The 20,363-nt window shown below is 36.9% G+C and overlaps 1 protein-coding gene across 4 annotated transcripts; it reads left to right on the forward strand.

Annotated features, from left to right (window-relative positions):
- The first annotated feature begins 8,163 nt into the window (after positions 1-8,163).
- Positions 8,164-18,769, forward strand: LOC145230248 (uncharacterized). Of its 4 annotated transcripts, none has more exons than XM_080095627.1 (21): positions 8,164-8,254; positions 8,555-8,728; positions 8,969-9,088; positions 9,156-9,281; positions 9,580-9,699; positions 10,362-10,481; positions 10,987-11,106; positions 11,532-11,651; positions 12,116-12,235; positions 12,886-13,005; positions 13,072-13,197; positions 13,263-13,382; positions 13,769-13,888; positions 14,436-14,558; positions 14,985-15,101; positions 15,495-15,626; positions 15,692-15,820; positions 16,000-16,119; positions 16,639-16,758; positions 17,047-17,166; positions 17,522-18,769. In XM_080095627.1, the coding sequence occupies exons 1-21, from the start codon at positions 8,191-8,193 to the stop codon at positions 17,536-17,538; spliced, it is 2,448 nt and encodes an 815-aa protein (XP_079951753.1). In that variant the 5' UTR covers positions 8,164-8,190; the 3' UTR covers positions 17,539-18,769. The 4 variants fall into 4 exon arrangements, with proteins under 4 accessions (XP_079951753.1, XP_079951756.1, XP_079951757.1 ...); XM_080095629.1 differs by lacking the exon at positions 8,164-8,254 and adding an exon at positions 8,274-8,298; XM_080095630.1 differs by lacking the exon at positions 10,362-10,481.
- The last annotated feature ends 1,594 nt before the right edge of the window (positions 18,770-20,363 follow it).

Here is a 20,363-nt window from a genome sequence, read left to right on the forward strand (position 1 = left end):
TAGGATTTCGCTTCTGCGCCCGAAGTTCGTGGTCTCCAGTGCCGTCCGGATCGTCATCATCATAAAAACGAGTCCATTTGTATCCAGGAGTAGGGCAATCGGAATCTTAATGAAAAAGTAAGTGAGAATGAAAAGTATTTTCTAACTAACAGAATCAGTCAAAGCATTTACATGGAATGTATACATTTTGCCAAACTGCCTTCTTTAATTCTTACTAAACCCCAGAAAAAATACATCATAAAAGACGAACAAAATTAATTAAAAAAAAACAAAGTTAAGTAAAAACCAATAAACTGAAGCAGAATACCGGATACATTGCTTAGACTACCACTTTAAAACTGTTTGGCAAACAACTTCAAGTCAACCCAACAGTTGCAAGTCAAGACTTTTCTCTGACAGTGATCAATGACCATGCTGACTGTTGGAGGGTCGGATACTGTCCAACAATCCCGTTTAGTTGAATATAATAGTGTTATATTTCTGTGAAGTTTTTTCAAATAAGAAAACGTGTTTTGTAGTTACAAGTGTTAGATTTCATATGTAAAGATAAAGGGCAAACCTCTAGAATGTGAGATTAAATTTTAAATTTAGATTTTTTCTGTTTAGTGCAAATGCAGTAGACAAAAAATAGTTCCAATAATACTCCGCACACATATATCACAATCACGTTTTACAGTAGGTACTCCGAGGTACCTTTGCAATGTGTTCCATTACCAGTGTACCCAGATTTACAAGTACAGTTGAAACTCCCTTCAGTGTTTTGGCAAGTTGCATTTGAATGGCAGTTGTGAGTTTTCATGGCACACTCGTCAATATCTGTAAGTAGACGGAAAAATAATTTATTCAATATTAAATACAAACGTGTAGATGGGTGTAACATATACAATAATCATGTTTGAGCATTTTACCCTTTAATTAAAGTTACCTTCACACTCTATTCCATCATGCGAAAATTGAAATTGGGAACACTGGGAAACGATTAAATACCACAGCAGAACAACTTACCACAGCAGAATCGTACTTTGTAGTCCGAACAATTGTGTTTTTTGTTGTTCGTATTTAAACATATCAGACCAGAAGTTGGTAAAATTTCGACTTTCTCCCTCGTGGTTCTGAAGTCTTTGTTCGTTTCCACGACTCGGGCATCGATAGAAACTGGATTCAAACAGAGACCAGGATAGTTGTTCTCCGATCGAGTTTCGATTTCTCCTTTGTCATTTGGAAAGCTATTATTATAAAATTGAGTCCAATTGTATCCAGAGGACGGACAAACGGGGTCTGCAGAAAAAAACATGTGTGTTGTTTGTAATTTTTGCTAATGCACTTTGCTTATAAAACACGCTTTTTAGAATTGTTAACTTACTGCATACAACTTTAGTGCGTGGCAGAAATCTTCCGGACTGACAAGATTTAGTCACAGGCTTTGCCATTTCGTAGAAACCTTCACATTCAAAGGTGATGTTTTCATTGTTTCGATATCTGCGCCGGGATGGTGTGTATGTAGCCTGGTAGGGCTTGACAGGCGGTTTGCATTGAGCTAAAAAAAATTGTGAAAAGCAAATTACATCAAATCACAACAGTCTATCAGAAGGAAATTTATAGATTTGTTGGAATTAAAAACGTGGTGGACAAATTTGAAATTAAATGTACAAACTGTTGCGATCAGACCAAGGAAGTGGTTTTTTGTCACTCTCATTCGAATGCAGGTTTTTGCACTGGCATAGTACCGTATACGAATACTTTTACTATTGTTTAATAATGCAGCATTACAATTGAAACTGTTGACATCCATATTTTTAAACCTTTTGTGAACAGAAAACTTTTATTAGTAAACTCTTTGAAAAACAGTTCGATTTGTCAGGCAAAGTAACTTCTGCAATAGTGTTTTTCAGTTTGTCATAAATTAACTGCTGTAGAAAACGCAGTCTGCCCTTTCCTATTTGTTTGCTTGCGGATTTTTTTTTTAAACAAAATTACACAAATCAACAATGTACACAAAAAGGTGGTATGCACAACTCTTATCATTGTGAAATTGACTTTGAAATTAGCTTTTCGAGGGTATTATTTGTTTTGCATTTGCCAAAAGCAATCAATGTTCATTTGGATCTCACTTTGCATGCAAACACAATTTAGCTGACACTTTTAATAAACAATTGAATTGCAAATCATACTTACTTAACGATTTTCGTGCGGCAAAAGCTAAATACACGAAAGTACAGAGCACGAGTAACAGTTTCATTTCGTTCGCGTTGCTTCTCTAAAACGAAATGCGATATATTTTTTAGAGCCCAGGGCTTAACACGCTCTGTTGGCTACAACTCGTGGGAACTTTTCCAACTTGAAGTGCTTCCGTCGACATGGATTTGGGACTCGCCGCAACTTCTTGCTGTCCATACAAACCACACCCGTTTAAGGTGTGCTTCGCAAGTACGTAAGTGCATTGTAACGATAAATGTGTTCATGCAGCACTAAGAGCATTCTGCCGTGGTAACTTATCTCTCAAGCTTTTACTTCCTAGTTCATGCGATTATAATCCTTATGGCACTATTGCTGTGTACACAGACAATGAGGGATCTCCTGACTGTATTTGTTCATCTGGGGCTACTGGAAATCCATCAATTAGTTACACAGGTAAACTGACCCTCGAATAGAAAGTGTAGGTGCAACTAATGGCTTTATCAACTCTGTGTTATGTCACTCTGCTTACTTCGCCCCTTTTCGTTTCAATTTACGATGTAGCTGCAGCGCGTTTACCATCTCTCCACCAACTATGCGCTTTACTTTCTCGCGCTTTATAACGCCTTGAAGTAAGAAGCATAACAATAACATACGTCAAGCAATTTTTGCTGATTTCAAGTTCAACGTAACAAGCATTTCGGCACGTTCCAATTCTAGCTATTTAAAACTTTTTATTGCTAGTGTTCGTCAGCAATCTATGCGATTTATTGGTCCAAAAGCCTGGAGTGATATTCCCTCAGATCTTCGAAATGCCAGTTCAACAAAACATTCTTCTTTTTAATTTATTTTGCCTTTGTAGTTCAAATATTTTGTGCGCATTAAACCTACTTCCTTACTATTACAAACGTACCTGAGGTTCTATTTTGTGCCGTAATTTGTTTTTTAAATTTCTCGTGTTGTGCTTTAGATGAAAAAAAAGGTAGTCGTAAACGGGCTTAATTACAGAAAATGTTTTTGACTCAGATAGAAGATCACAAAACATCTCAGTAGTACCAGGAAAGAATCAATTACTTTGATTTTCACAAATAAAAGATTTGACAAAAGTTAGAATTTCACCTGGATCGCACTTTTACAGCCACTTGTACTAATAGATATTGAATGACAAGGTGAACTTGCCCATCTGGAAATATTTACTGATGAGAACACATAGAATAGTATAGTTACACCAATCAGTACCATATGTCGCAAAAGCAACATATAATTTCCATGCGAACGAAAAGTCATGCTCGTACAGTTTCCAAACTTAATGCTTAGTCAAACCAAAGTGTCAAAATGATGGTTTGAAAGCACGTGACCTCAATTCGTAAATGCCGGCCTTTGTGATTAGGTAGAGTTTTTTATCAGTTTTGTTTTTGTTTTGAGATAAATGCAAAGCCCCGGCGAGGCCCAATTTTAGCTATTACCTTCCATTGAAAACCAGCTACAAGTTTGGTAATGGCATTTTTCATTAACCCATTGTGGTTGGTGGGTCGTATTCATTTTTTGTTCAAACGTAGTGGCAACAGGTACTGTTTGACAATCTGTTAAATTCTGACATAATAATAATGCAAGCAACTTGTATCAGGATTGCTTCAATTCCGGCAATTTTAAGTTCTTACCAAAATGAAGCATTGTATTTTCATTTGTACACAAACATGAAAAAGATTGCCACCTACAAAATCTCGTTGTTTTTCTGCTTACGAACAACGCGCACAGTGCACTTTGTTACGTCAAAAAAAGATAATAAATACCTTAGTGCAGGTGTGCACAGCCTTTTTGCTAAGACAGCTGCATCGTAGATTTTTATTTCACCAACGGCCGCCATTGACCTGCCTTTTTGTTTCAAAATACTTGGTTTCTATCATATATACCATCATCAAAAAAGCGCCCAAAAACCCCAGGTTAATTTCTATCTTGGTGCGCAGATTGAGCTGCACAGCGTGGAGATCAGTCTAGTGTTTATGATGTCATAATCTATATTGTGATGCTTTTGGCACCTGTTTTGTTTGCACACAATAGGCGTACAAAATGTCTGACGCATATGGTTATTAGGCTGGCAATACTCTTTAGTACCACAAAAACTGTTTAGAGCAGATTAAAAATCAAAATATTTAGCAAATGAGTTTTATTTACGTCATGGCCTGTACATATATTTTAATGAACATGTTCACGGCCGCACAAACTCGACTCTGCGGCGGCATACAGCCGTACGGCCGCAGGTTGTGTACCCCTGCCTTAGTGTAACGTTCCAGCGTTAGGATATTTGGCAAATATAAATGCCATTTTTAGCGACTATAGACCCTAAAGTTTGAAGAAAACGAGTATTTGTATTATACTTCAAAAAGACCTTCGTCGAACCCGTGATTCGGCTTTGCCGAACCCCTGGGGTTCGATCGAACCCAGGTTAAGACCACTGGTCTATGCAGACTAGCGATCACGGCATACTCATATACAAATCACAGTACGCCAGGCCCATTGAAGGCGCCATAGCGAATCAGCCGGTCACCAAGCATAGGCATTTAGATAAAGTATTTGATGACAATTTCAAACAATGCAATTTCAAACAATGCTTATATATTCTCTGGGTTGCGTGAGCGGCAAAACGTGCTGTCGGTTACTTCGAACCTTCTATATTTTTTTTATGAATTAACTTATAAGTGTTTAGTTCTTACCAGCGTTTGCGCCGCGCAAACTTAAATAATGTTATCTGTGTGTTTTGATGTCGAACCGGTATGGAATTTACAAAATAGGTAGACGGCCTGGCATCAGATCGATTTAAAAGCGGTTCTTTAACGTGTTTAATAAGATTAATGTTTAATATTTGTCAGTCAACTGATGTGGTAGTAGATATATATACTCTTTGCTGGAAAACAAAATGCCAGCAAAGTAGAATAAAACGTATTCATACGTATATGAATACGTTTTATATACTCTTGTTTAGGAACTTAATTTGTAATTTCACTGACATTTTGACCACAAAAACTTTTTATGGTAATTGTACTGACGTTTTGCATACAAGAACAATAGGGCTTCTTCAGAGCAATGAAGTGAATTCGTGCGAACGCACAAACGAAACCACGAAATCAGGGAGATACGAAAACTTTGTTCAACGCGAATAAAGATAAGCTGGTGGAATAACATTTTTTGTCGATAACTACTGGACCAAATTTCGGAAAACAATTTCAAACAATTCTCATATTTATTGGACATAATTTTGTTTAAGCTGATAATCGTACAACAAAAGGCACTTTAAGTAAAGTAATTTCATTTTTTTCCTTTGATTTGTTAAAGGTTTTGATCCATGCAGTACTAGACCTTGTGGTACTGGCGCGGTATGTACAAACGTTCAGAAATCTCATGTATGCACTTGTCCAACTGGAACTACAGGAAATCCATTAGTTAGTTGCTCAGGTAAATAAAGGCTGTCATATGTCTTATGATCTTATATTATCCATGATCTGTTACCAGCTGTTATTGAGAATTTGTGCGACCGTAGCCTTTGTGGCTGCAAGGGTTGATTTCACTTTAACTATACTTCATTTTTAATGACTACTTATAACCTTAAAAAATAAATAACATAAGTATGAGACTTGAAACTTATTTGACTTTGTTATAAAACATTTGTTTTCAAACGGTAGAGCTACTAACACAAGAAACTTCTGTAAAAAAAATGCTGACGGTACAGCTATTAGGGTTGGTCTATGGCTTCATTATCATAATGTCAATAAAATCAACCTAAAAAACCAGCTCTTTATGTTAAATTTAGTCCCTGACCCTATCCAGTCTCACTGTAAATTTTTAATGAGTGCGCTCTTTACGCCATCTATCGGTATTTAGCCAGCCTGTCTCGTGTGAGTTAGTTGCTCCGCCTGTTTAAACTATTAGTAATGACTTTATAGCGTGTCAATCTTTTTCTAGCTGGTGGTCCATGTAAATCTATCACTTGTGGAGAAGGTGCCATTTGCACTGTAGAACAGGACGCGGCCAACTGTAAGTACATGTCCTTCAGAAACTTTGGGAAATCCATTTACTAGATGTTTAGATAACTACCACTACGAAACAACGAGTTCTATCTCGAATTTAGCTAAACAATATTGAACTTGGCCGAATGGTCTGGCGCGCCTGACCCATATACAGACAAAAAAAAACTCGATCGGCATTCGTCCCCGGGAGTGTCCTGGGTTCGAACCCCGTGAAAAAAAAGTGTTTTCTTTACATACAAATTTGTATGTCGAAGGAGGGTAGCAGGTGCTTTGAAATAAACACCAATGACGAATAACCTACATATTCGACATATTTAATCTTATCGTTTTCTTTGTAGACTTGCTGGGTCGTTGATTGAAAATGAAGTTGAGGTATAGAAAACTTCTGCCGCTGTATGTTTTTAACCACAAATCCAACTTCGACTGTTACACAAATTTATATGTTTAATGTTTCGCAATAACATTTGCATTTTAGCAGTGATTTGCATTTTGTATTATAGTCGATGTTTTCTATTTTGTCTGAGCGTTATCGTATTTTAAAAAGAAAACTCGTTTCAAATCAATCCCATTTTTCTGCAAGCAATATAGTTTTTAAATCTTCTTCAGAAAACATAAAAGTGTATAGATTTTAATCAAACAACATTAGTTTGAACTTAGCCAAATGTAAAAATACCTGTGCCCTGTCGTTCGAATGTGCGTTTTTGTTCAAATAAAAATTGCCAGAGACCGTTTCCGTCGTCCAACTATTTTTATTGCCCTTAATCAAAATCTACCAAGGAACCTCACATATTTTGTTTCTCCGTTAACACGTGACTATAAATTCATCACGTGAATAAATCGCGCGCTCTTTGGTGACTTTTTCTAACACGGGTGCTTTATTACTATGCGGCAAATTCCAAGGGGAACAGCTCAGATGATAATAAGGTTATATGCAAACCGTATCCAATCCCTGGCGCCGAGTAGTTAAATGCTATCGTAATCAGGGATTCTCAGATAAAAAATTGTTAAATAAAACTACAAATAAGACGCTTAAATAATCAAGTTTGATGTTTGTGCTAGCAATAAACAAAGCGTCGCAATAAATAAATAAACAAATATAAATACATAGTATAAGCTTAACAAAAAAACACAGTTGACCACTATCACCGCTAAGTGAAAGTTGTAAATGGGCCTAAAATTGGAGCCCAAACCCGAAAGCACAAGCTTAAAACCCGGCCCGAATCTGAAAAAACATATTGACACAGAGTGTAAAGTCGGGCCCGAATAAGGACCGGTTTTAGAAGAAACCTAAGCCCGAATCCGACCCGAGAACGACCCCGAACCGGGCCCGAAAAGCCCGGCCCGTCTTACAAATCCACTGTGGAATACAACTTCACGGATCTTTTTCATCACGATGACTTATAAATTCTTTGCACCAAAGAAACGCCAGTTTTGCGTGGTTTATCGGTTTTACACTTTGATCTTATGGCAACCATTGTTTGGATATTTGCTAGGTCTATAAAAAAGAATTCCATTCCTGGTTACAAATCCATAAAACAAAGGTTTCGTATAGCAGGTTGCATTCCGAAGACATCATTCGTTGGTTTCGCAGGAAACTTTGTATTTTTCATGACGTTTCGCTAACCAGAACGATAGCGCTTCTTTGGAGGCAATAAAGTGAATTCTTCTGCAAATGTTGTAAACAACGAATGTGTTTTGTTTTAGCATCACACCAAATACAATTATAGGGCCAAACCTTCCATATCAAACATTTAAATCTAGTAGTAGTCATCCAGTCTGACTAGTATGCCAAACCACGATATGTTGTTGTTGTTGTTGTTTTGGGTCAGCTGACGGCTACAGTGATGTTGATGCAACGATTTTGTGACGTAAGCGGCATGAATCACGTCAAGAAGAAATGTTGCCGCGGGGTGAAACCAGCAGAGCGGATTAAAACCCGGGCGTCAAACCATTGCAACGCATTTCTTAACTGAGAAGCTAAGCGAATGCAATGAAGGTGTTACTGGTTCTGTGTACTTTGATATCTCTGTCTCTTGCTCAATGGAGTTCCTTATGTAAGTTTGTTAAACTTTTACATCAGCTGCACCGATGAGAATTTGTAGGTTGAAACAGTGTGCATTGTCTGTAAGATATAGCTTCTAAGTTTGTTATAGTTTAGAAAGTTTTTGGTAAAGCAAACTGTTTAAATTAAAAAAAAAACAATTTCACAAGTTACTTTTAAGTGTAAAACCTTTTATGTTAACTCTATTTAATAAGTAAGTTATTTTGTATGTATAGAAAGGGTAAAACATGACAGTTAAATTCCAATCATCACAACTGTTGTTGTTGTTTCTCGTTGATTTTTTTGTTTTTAGTCAAATGCAAACCACCTGCGAGACCAAATTTTGGATACTACCTTCCATTGCAATCTAGTTACAGCTTTCGTCAAAAGATAAGATTCAAATGTTTACCCAACTACAAACTGGAAAAACCTGTCACCAAAACTTGTGTGTTTGGAAGGTTTCTACCCACGACTAAGGTTGTCTGTGGTAAGTATAAACGTTTTACTGATAGTATTGTTGTCTTTTTAGTCTATACAGAATTTAGGTTTATACCTCTTTTAGTTATTTAGCCTGCAACCATCTTGTGTTGACGATTCGCCGAAGTTCAGCCTCCTGCTTCGGCACATTATAGCGCCTTAGGCATTTATGTTTTGATTTCTCTGCATGTGTTTGTTTTGGTGTAAAATCGGTATGACATTATTTAGATTTTGTTTTAATTTTTTTTAGTCTCTGACCCGTGCAGTGCTAGACCTTGTGGTACTAATGCTGAATGTAGAAACGATCAGGGATCTCCTGTATGTACTTGTCCATATGGAACCACAGGAAATCCATTGGTTAGTTGCACAGGTAAATAAAACACAAAAAGCTATTACATTGCTTATGATCTTATATTATTTATGATTTGTTTTACAAGCTGTTGTGGAGAATCTATGCGACCGTAGGCCTTGCGGTACTGATGCAGAATGCAGTGATACATCGGGGATGGTTGTGTGTTCCTGTCCAGCTGGATATACTGGTGACCCGTATGCTAGTTGCAAAGGTAATTACAAATTACACAGTGTCGAAGATTGTCAATGTTACTAAGTTATATTCTGTAACGTGTTGCCAGCAAGACTTGGAAAGGCTCCTGTCGTGGGTTCGAATCCAACCGCATGCTAGACATTTTTAGCCTGTGTCTTGCCATATGGAAATGCTATTAATCGTCTGGTTCGGTATAACGCTTTTAATAGGCCGGGCGTACCTTGATTTATGTATGAGTGTGCCGTGTTCGCTGCTCGGCATGAATATTCAGGGCTTATCCCAGTTATGAACTTATGTTAATTTTTACTTCTTTCCAGCTATTGACTTGTGCAGCACCAGTCCGTGTGGGATTGACGCTGAGTGTCGTGTCGCTTCGGAACGAGCTGTTTGTTCTTGTCCAACCGGATTCGAAGGGGATCCGTTGACTCGTTGCACAGGTGAAGAATTTACAACCTCTTTGTTCCAAACAGCTAGTTGTAGTTGTGTCACACTTTGAAGGGTAGTAGGCGTTACGGTTGACATGTCACTCTGCCGCCATATAGCTAATATGGTTGTGTGTACTTTAACGATGGCAAGCCCACGTATTTTCAATTTCGGAGGATGGTTTTAAATTTAACCATTTTAAAGTTGTACACGTCGGGCAAAACTTTGTGGTTAAATATAGCAATAAAATGCATGTCATCGAAACCACAACAATGTTTTAAATCTTCGTCACAAAGTGGCTTCTTTATTTTGGCATAAAAAAATATTAAGAAGCAGCCCTTGTTTTTTGTATAATTTAGGCAAAACGTTGTTAATTGTTCTAAAAAATAAAAAGATAATCGTATCATTGTCACCATAATCAGTTCGCATAAACACATGTGCGGGACCCATTCCGTTTTGCAAGCAAAAACAATCATGCTAGTGATACATCAGGAAGGGTGGTATTTTCTTGTCCACCGGGATATACTGGCGACATGTACGCTAGCTGCCAAGAAATAGTACGGTAAAGCGCATTGCTTGAAAAACCAATAAGTAAATATTTGTCTACCAATACTCATTTCTTCGTTTTCTGATGGTCCAGTAGCTAATCACTTACATGGGAATAATTTATTTTCAGCGATTGACCCATGTGACCCCAGCCCATGTGGTACTAATGCAGAATGCGGTGATAATTTGGGAATTGCTGTGTGTCGTTGTCGATCTGGGACGTCTGGTGACCCGTTCACACGTTGCACAGGTAATAATAACCGAGCTCGTTGTCAATGTTATTAAGTTACATTCTTTGAGTGGAGTTAAGTTTATTTCGCTTCGTGAAAGAAAACATAGCGACACATTTGCATTAAAAAACAATCATCAAGTCGGGAATAGCTGCGCAACATTAAAACGTTGTGGAGTGCAAAAAAAGTGGCGGGCACAATTAATCGATATTGACTGAACTGGCTGCAGCTACATCGCATTGACTGCATAGCTACACCGTACGAGCGGTAGCTACACAGACTTGTTTTTAGCTAGTCCCAGAAAGACTCGTGTCGTGGGTTTAAATTCCACCTTATTCCAGAATTTTCTAGCCTGTGTCTTACCATATGGGAATGCTATTATTTTTCGGATTTAGTATAACGCCTTCAGTGGGAGGATCGTACTGTGATTTATTTATGCGTGTGCCGTAATCGTTGGTCTGCATGAATACTGAGGGCTGATCCCATGCAGTTACGAATTTGTGTTAATTGTTTACTTATTTCCAGCTATTGACTTGTGCAGTCCCAGTCCATGTGGGATTGACGCTGAGTGTCGTGTCGCTTCGGAACGAGCTGTTTGTTTTTGTCCAACTGGATACGAAGGAGATCCGTTTACTCGTTGCACAGGTGACAATTTAACTCTTTGTTTAAACGGAACAATAGAATCAACAAGGTGAAAAGTTATTGATAGTTGGTATCGCAATTAGCAAAACACACTTAGAACGATTTTTCAAACCTTTGTCACAGCGTGGCTTCTTAATTTTGGCATAAAATAAAATTAAGAAGCAATCCTTGTTTTTTTTGTATAATTTAGGCAAAACGTTGTTATTTGTCCTAGAGAATCTAAATATAATCGCACCATTTTCACCACAATCAGTTCGCATAAACACATGTGCGGGGACCCATTTCTTTTTGCAAACTCAAACAATCATCATAGAAGGTCAAACTGTGTGTATATAGTAAGTTAGTAAACAGAACATAGAATATATAAAACGGGAATAGATAGGAAAGCCACATTTCTAGTTAGTTACATGGGAATGATTTGTTTTAAGCTACTGACCCCTGCGACCCGAGCCCTTGTGGTACTGATGCTGATTGTACTGCCGATGGAAGATCTTATGTCTGCACTTGTCCGTCTGGAACTGAAGGGAATCCATTAGTCAGTTGTACAGGTAAGCCAAAGCACAAGCGTTTTTAAATGTCTCATGACCTTACTATTCGTAATTTGTTTCGATTGTGGCAGTGATGTAAAGGGTGGTATGTTCCTGTCCACCCCGATGTACTGGCGAACCGTACGCTAGCTGCTAAGGCAAAGTACGGTAAAGAGCATTGCTTGAAAATCAATAAGTAATATTTGTTTCTCGTTGTCAAAGTTTTTAAGTTGTATTCTGTTACTGTAATTGAGTTTTTTTCGCTTGGTGAAAGAAATCATATAGCGACACAATTGCACTAAAACAATCACCAAGCCGGGAACAGCTGTGCAACATTAAAATGTCGTGGAGTGCATAATAGTGGCGGGCGTAATTACTGGATATTGGCTGAACGCGCTGCAGCTACACCGTATTATAAGGCGTTCTGTGAACTCATCAAGGCTGTTCCCAGTATCGAATTTGTGTTAATTTTTACTTATTTCCAGCTATTGACTTGTGCAGCCCCAGTCCATGTGGGATTGATGCTGATTGTCGTATAGTTTCGAAACGAGCTGTTTGCTCTTGCCCAATCGGATACGAAGGAGATCCTTTGACTCGTTGCACAGGTGACAATTTGACAATCTTTTACATTGCGCAAGCACAACAAGTAAAGGAAGTGATGATAAGACATAAATACGCGGGCAAATTACCACAATGGTTTGTATCGATATGGCGAAAAAGGTAGAGGGATCAGGACCTTCGCTCTCCGTCGGTTAAGGAATATGCATTGGCCCAGAAAATTTAGTTTTGTAGTATTATAGCACGTTAAAGAGATTGAAATATCAAAATATATCATAGCATTCACTCTCACGCAGGTGGATTGTATAGGCACGATCAAAACAGAATGCATACGCAAAAACAAAGAATTTAACAACAGTGATGGGATTAAGGTATCAGCCAATCAGGGGGCCGGAATCTGTCGTTTTGACAACTGACACAAGCAAACCGTTGATATGGGCGAAGCTTTTTTAAGTTTGATTTAATGCTTTCTATTAATTACTGAGGAATGTAAATATAATCGCACTATTTTTACCGCATTTACTTCGCATCAACACGTGTGCGAGAAGTTATTCCGTTTTTGCAAGCAGAAATAATCATGTCAGGAGGTCAAATGGTTTATATATTAAGTTAGTAAATAGGACATAGAAAATAGAAAATGAAAATATATGGAGAAGCCACAATTCTAGTTACTTACATGGGAATGATTTATTTTCAGCTGCTGACCTATGCGACCCGAGTCCTTGTGGCACTAACGCTGATTGTACCGCCGATGGAAGATCTTATGTGTGCACTTGTCCGTCTGGAACCAAAGGGAATCCGTTAGTCAGTTGTACAGGTAAATAAAGCACAAAAAGCTATTGCATTGCTTATGATCTTATATTATCCATGATTTGTTTATCAGCTGTTGTTGAGAATCTATGCGACCGTAATCCTTGTGGCACTGATGCAGAATGCAGTGATACATCGGGGATGGTTGTATGTTCCTGTCCATCTGGATATACTGGTGACCCGTATGCTAGTTGCAAAGGTAACTTAATTAAACCCAAAACTCGTGTCAATGTCGTTGAGATATATTCTTTGACTTGTTTTCAGCTATTGACTTGTGCACTCTCAGTCCATGTGGAATTAATGCTAATTGCCGTGTTGCATCGGGGCGAATTGTGTGTTCATGTCCATCTGGATATGTAGGAGATCCGTTTACTCGTTGCACAGGTAATTAAACAAAAAACAACAAAATATTAAAACGGCTATTTTTGTATCATAACATTTCATATTACATGTCTTTGCATGTAATACACTTTAAAGATTTACATGTAATACACTTTAAAGATAATATAAATCATAAATTTGAGTAAAGTACAGTAGATCGTATTAGCAAACATACACGTACTTTTCGCGTGAAAAGTAAACATGACTACATTTGCTCGTGTTTCAATGATCAGTTACATTGGGACCGTTATTTCTAGCTAATGATTCATAAAATCCAAGCCTCTGTGGAAGTAATTTATTAGTGGGAAAATGAAAATGCAAAAATCCCGAGTACAATTGTGCAAGGAAGTTTATAGGGTCACTTTAACATATTATTATTTTATATTTAGAATCTAATGCGTGCAACCCTGGTCCTTGTGGCACAAATGCAGAATGCCATGATATAGCAGGACGGCCTTTGTGTTTTTGTCTAGCTGGGTATAATGGCAACCCGTACACTAGTTGCACAGGTAACAAATCCACAGACTCGATGTTGAAGATTCAACGAAATCGTGAAAAAACGTATTATTGCTGATGATGTTTATTATGCATATTTTCATTTTGTTTTCGACTCACTAGTTTATTGCTTGTTGTTAATATGTACATCAACAGTTTTGAGTAGGCTAAAGCACGATAGACTGTATAACGTGCAAAACATGCATCGTGTCTGTGAAAATTTTTTTCTACTTTTACCTAACCAAAGTCGACATGTATTAATCCCAAACCTCCAACATGATCAATGATATCTACTTATCGCCTATGTTTTAATAACGTCTAAATATTTGATTGTTTATCAATATTCTACTTAACTTTTCTGAAGAATCAAACATTTATTACCTAGGTATCATTATTGTACATAATTACATAAAATCATAATTAAAAAAACTAAGGCAGTTAGAACTAGGTTTTAGATTTATGTGCAACGAATTAACAAAACATTTTGTTAACATAGAAACGTTTGTGCTAATGATGGTCTGAGTTGTGTCCACTTTTGTAAATGTCACCATTCTGTTTTAGCTTCTAATCCATGCGATCCCAATCCTTGCGGCAGTAATGCTGAATGTTCAGACAATCAGGGATCTCCTTTATGCACTTGTCCACCTGGAACTATAGGAAATCCGATGGTTAGTTGCGCATCAGGTACGAAGTTATAAAAAATGTCAAGACCTAATGGCTTTGTTCTGTTATTGAATATATTTGCTTGAATAATTAGCAACATACATAGTTGCCATGCCAATGCGGATCTTAATTGCAATCTTCTCTGTTGACCACCAAATCCAGTGGTTTCTAAAGTGTTTTTATCTACATTTACTCTACACACCTAAAAACTAATAAAAAATTCCCAAAGAGTATATTTCAGACTTCTACTTCCAAACATGATTCTTAGTTTCTGACCCGTGCGATCTGATTCATTGTGTAACCAAACATAAATAAGATTGAACCGTTTGCCTCACATTTCACCAATTGGTGGAAATAAAAAAAAGTTTATCATTTACACATCGAAATAATATGCCGTGTTGTTTTGGTTATACGTTGTGAACTCTACGATTTAATTTTTTTAAACAGCAGACCCATGTAATTCTAGTCCATGTGGAAACGGTGCCGAGTGTGCAAATGTTCAAGGATCAGCTGTATGTTCTTGTCCATCTGGGACTACAGGAGATCCATATATCAGTTGCTTAGGTAAATTAAAGAAAAACTTGCTTCGAGTATTTGCAAAACCTTGTAGGCCTAAGTTAACAAATTGATTCGGGTTGCATTTTTCATGTAGTTTAGGCTATATGTTCTCACTTTTTTATCAGTTTTGTTTACAGGTTTACGAAACAAAATAGAACGTTCAAGTAACTTTAATGACTAACTATATTGTATGCGTAGAGTTTTACCCATACGAAGTGTTTTTCTCAAAGATAAAAAAATGAACACTAGCTTTTCGAGTTCATTTGAATGGAAACTTTGGTACAACACAATCAAGTCGGACTAAAAAAATTGAATAAAGTCTCTGTGTTATTACGTTTGTTTGAGGCTTTACATAAAATCTGTTGCTGACGACCAAACAGCATTACTTGTGGCAAACAGGTTTTACAATTACTATTGATCCATGTAAACCAAGTTCATGTGGAAACGGGGCCGTTTGTACAAATGTTGGTGGAACAGCGGTCTGTTCTTGTCCACCTGGAACAACAGGAGATCCGTATACCAGTTGTTTAGGTAAATGAAAGTAGAAACTTGTAATAAAATGGTTGGAGCTTTTTTTATGTATGCGTATCAAACAGTTATTACAGTTATTGATCCATGTAAACCAAGTCCATGTGGCAACGGTGCCTATTGTACCACTGTTGGAGGATCAGCTCTATGTTTTTGTCCACCTGGAAATACAGGAGATCCGTATGACTCTTGCTTAGGTAAATTAAACTAAAAAACCTAAATCGATTTGCATTTTTTTGCTTTTCGTATTCCTTAATCAAACCAAACGTTTAAATAAATTTAACAAACTTACTGACAAAATCGTAAGTTTTGTTAAACAGGAACTAAAATTGCACGAAACACACAACTTACTTATTATGAAATCTGTATGTTTTAGCGATTGATCCATGTATTCCCAGTCCATGTGGTATTGGTGCGGTGTGTACAGTCGATCAACAATCAGCTACATGTACTTGTCCACCTGGAACTACAGGGATACCGTCAAAAAGTTGTGCAAGTAATTGGATGGTTAAAACAACCTGAAACATATTGCATCTTAGGCCAACCATGTTCTAAATAACCTGAAGGCTAATTTTGTAAAGGGTTTTTGGACATTTTAGGCAGGCACATTATAGTTTGTAAAGTGACAAACAAAAACTAAGAATATTTTACACGAGAAATATACGATAACTCCCTCTCGGTGGTTAAAAATAAATGACATTAATACACCAATAGAAACAAATTTGGACGCATTTTTTTATCAATAAACAGAGCGTTTGAAAAAATCTCAACTCGACATAAAAATGTGAACCCTAAGAACCTTATAAGCTGCGGCTTACAATCTCAATGGTAAGCGAAAAAATGAATTGGTCATAATGATAACAAACCAGCATCAGCGTTTTTTGCATAACATAATCTTCAACGATGTTACACCAACGACAAATACAAATACAATATAACTTAAAAAATCATAAAGTTTTTTGAAACTAAAAAACTATTCGAAGAACACTGAAACCAAATGTCATTTTTTTTAAAGTTTTTGACCCATGCAACCCTAGTCCTTGTGGCACCAATGCAGTGTGCACAGCTGATAAAGGAACTGCCACTTGTACTTGTCCGCCCGGAACTGCAGGACTTCCGTTTAAAAGTTGTGACGGTAAATTTTTTAAAGAATTTAAATTGTTCAAAAATTAATGTAGTAAGTATTGGTCTTGCCTTTAAGCCACTTCAATGGTACTCACTGAGAACTAGGCCGAGAAAAAGCTGCTCACCTTTTTCGACGAATTCTCCACTTAACATTTAATAAACATTTTTATATTTTCCGATAAGTAGATTCCAAACTACTAACTTTATTTCGATATTGGGGCCTTTACAAACTTTATAAGTCACAATCCCAAGATTTAAGTTGTTTGACTATGTATAAAATGTCAATCTTTTGTTGTAGCTGTTAGCCTGTGCAATCCCTTTCCCTGCGGAATTGATGCCGTGTGCACTATCGAACAGGAATCTCCACTTTGTACTTGTCCACCCGGGGCGCTTGGAAATGCCTTTGTCAGATGTATAGGTAACTAGCACCAAGAAAAAGCATATTGTCTCTCGAATTTTGCTCAAGATTTTTTGTGTTTGCTTGCTTTATATTTTTTATATTATATCAAACGCACAATATAGAAGCGTTCAATCAACAAAAGTAAAGAAAATATTTTCGACCTTCATTAACCTTTCAGTAATAATATTGCTAAAGCAGCAGTGCTACTATAACAAAATCAACTGTCTTTCAAAGGACATAGAAGCACTGTTACTTTTGCATTAATATCATTGAAAAAAACAAAGCTAATCCGAGATCGTCATAGGGTGTCTACTATTTTAAGACACAGATTAAGAAATAATTAATGTTACTTTTCTTTTTGTATTCTTTCTAGTTTTGCCAGGTCGTTAATTGGAAACTGAAGTTGGATTAGGAAATTTTATCCGTTTATGATTGCAACTATAAAACTTGCAGTGAATGATATTTTTAACTTGATGACATTTTCTATTCCGTCGGACCGATATCGTTTTTGAGAAAATTTTACCACTTTTTTGGCAGTGGCTACGCATTTTTAAAGGTGTTTTATAGAAAACTCGATGGTGTCTAGATTCGAATTAAACAATGTTATTAGAAATAGGAAAGGAAAATGACGTATACTGTCACATTTTAAAATGGGTTGTGGTTTAAATTAGTGATGCATCGAACCTGCCTAAAAAGGTTCGAGCCGAAAACGAATATAAGGCCATAAACCTAAAATTCCTATTTCTATGGATGTTTACAACTGAACCTTGTGTTGTTGATGCGAGTAAACTTAATTATAACAATCCAAAATCACTTTCACAATGCAGAAGCTTCACTAAACTTGTAATATTTTTCAGACAAATTTTTGCAGTGTTGGCTCGTATTTTATAGATACAGCTATTAGTCAACTTATGATGTTTCGTATTGGGAAAATAAAAGTTTTTTTCAAAAACTTTTTCAAAGAAATTCGCCCCGAAACTTATTTTGGCCAACCGAAACCTCGGTGCATCATTAGTTTGAATCAGAGAGCTTGTTTTAAAAGAAGAGGTCATTATGCTTATGACGTCACATAAGCAAGGTGACATTGCAATTATGCAACTGGTTTGTGAGAGATTATATATTGAGAGATTATATTTATATTTTTTTTTGAACAAAAAAAAATTTAAGATTCGTTTATAGTTCACGGGTACAGTTGTTTTCAAATAATAGTATCAGAAAAAACAAAGTATACATTTTGGATTGTGCTTAAAAATTATTGTGTTTTGTGTAAGCATTATGCTACATAACATAAATTCGTTTCGAGTGTCACAAACATCGCAGTTTATTTTAATATTTGATTAGCTTTGCAGTTAAAAACACATTATATGGTCGTTTAGAATTTATTTGGTCGTTGAAATTGTTGGAAACTTTTGAATCTGATTTACCGCACATCATACTTGTAATGCACGTAACTCGATATGTGAAGAAGATGATGTACAGCACATTCTTTTCTGTCGGTATCCATGAAATGCTCCCACCTTTTTTTCGCGCTTTCCGCTTATATCTTTCGTGTTTTGCTACGTAATCATTTTTTGCAACAAGCAAGTTAAGTGATTAAAAACAAAACACTGTTGGGACGACACATAGTTTTTCTCCTAACGCTTTGACCACCAAAATATATTTTAGTTACACGGTAGCACAATTTGACGATGAAATGGCCTGCATGAATTAATAGATCTTCTAAACATTGCTTTCTTTTATAAATAGACCTGCTATGTGAAAATTACCTCAGTAATCAACCTGAATTGTTTAAAAGATAAATTTCCTTACAACACTGGTGGTATTGTAGCAGAGTTGTAAGTCGGGTCTGGCTTCACAGGCCGGGTTCGGGTCATGTTTGGGTTTCATGAAAATCAGGCTTGAACGGGCATGACTTTACACTTGTATCGGCATTTTTTTCAATATGCTTAGCGAGCTAAGTAGCCAGCTGCTGGTCCTGACCTAATGTCAGCCCTAAAACCCTATGTTTAAGACCAATTGTATTTTGGTCTTTTGATTGTTTTCGTCTTTTCTACAGGGGTGTCCAACTTGAAAGCACCGCCGTGCCAACCTAGGTTTTAAAATATACTAGCGTGCCAAAGTTTGGTACTTTTTCCAAACCATGTCTCAAACGTCTTAACGGTAGAAAAAAATGTGTTGTCGAACGCGAGTAAACTTGTTTATGATACTCCAGAAACCTTTTATAGCATACCATGTCGCCTAAAGCGCAGAATCCATAACATGGGATATAATACGACAGCATAAAGGTCTGGAATTATCCAGAATTCGACAGTTTCAAGCGCCTAAAAGTAGACGGATCGAGTCTAAAAACGACCAATTTAATTAGTGGATTTGTGTAACCTTGATACTAATCATCTTTACTGAAGTTAGAATAAAGGCCCAAAAGAATCAATTGAAAAATATTAATTGCCTGACAAATCCTATGATAACCATCTGAATGTGCAAAAACTTGCGTGCCATTTTCAAATGCTCTGCGTGCCACTTTTGGCCCGCGTGCCACGTGTTGGACACCCCTGCTTTAATTTATACGCCTGTCAATAAAACTTTCGGGCCTAAACGGGCTGAACTACGTTGTGACGTAATTTCATGATTTTGTGACGTCATTAACCTATGTACGTACAATTGTACACTAGACTAGGGTTGCCATACGTCAGGATTTTCCCTGACATCTCAAGGAATTCATGGTTTAAATTTGCGTCAGGGAGAAATGTTAAAATGTACTTAAAAGTCAGGAATTTAAGAAAAAAATATAAATATACTAAGAAATAAATGTACCAACGGAGAAAATTTCGGGTAGTTAGCTACAACCGCGTTCAAACCATGAACGTGAAGAGGCAAACTGGCGGCGTCTAACTATACGCGTTAAATGCACAAATAAAAATCCGCGTCTCAAGAAAACACAGCGTTCGATGCTAACGTGGGGACGTGGGAAATTTCATTTGCGTTAACTGTGCACCTATAATATGCAAGGAACCAACTAACAACAAAAAGTCGAATTTCGTTAGATTTAAAAACGTTTTTACAGTTGCATTGTATTTCAAATTTAAAAAGGCCTTCTCGGCTCCCAGGTATTTTTTATGTCAAAATTTGATATTGGTCTGAATGGTTTTTAGAGTGGTAAAGGTTGGCGACCTGATATATATGCTTATTGTTTCAAGATAGTGAGAGTAGTGAGT

The sequence above is a fragment of the Phallusia mammillata genome, chromosome 5 (assembly GCF_965637545.1).
Source record: "Phallusia mammillata chromosome 5, kaPhaMamm4.hap1.1, whole genome shotgun sequence".
In the NCBI taxonomy this organism is placed as follows: Eukaryota; Metazoa; Chordata; class Ascidiacea; order Phlebobranchia; family Ascidiidae; genus Phallusia; species Phallusia mammillata.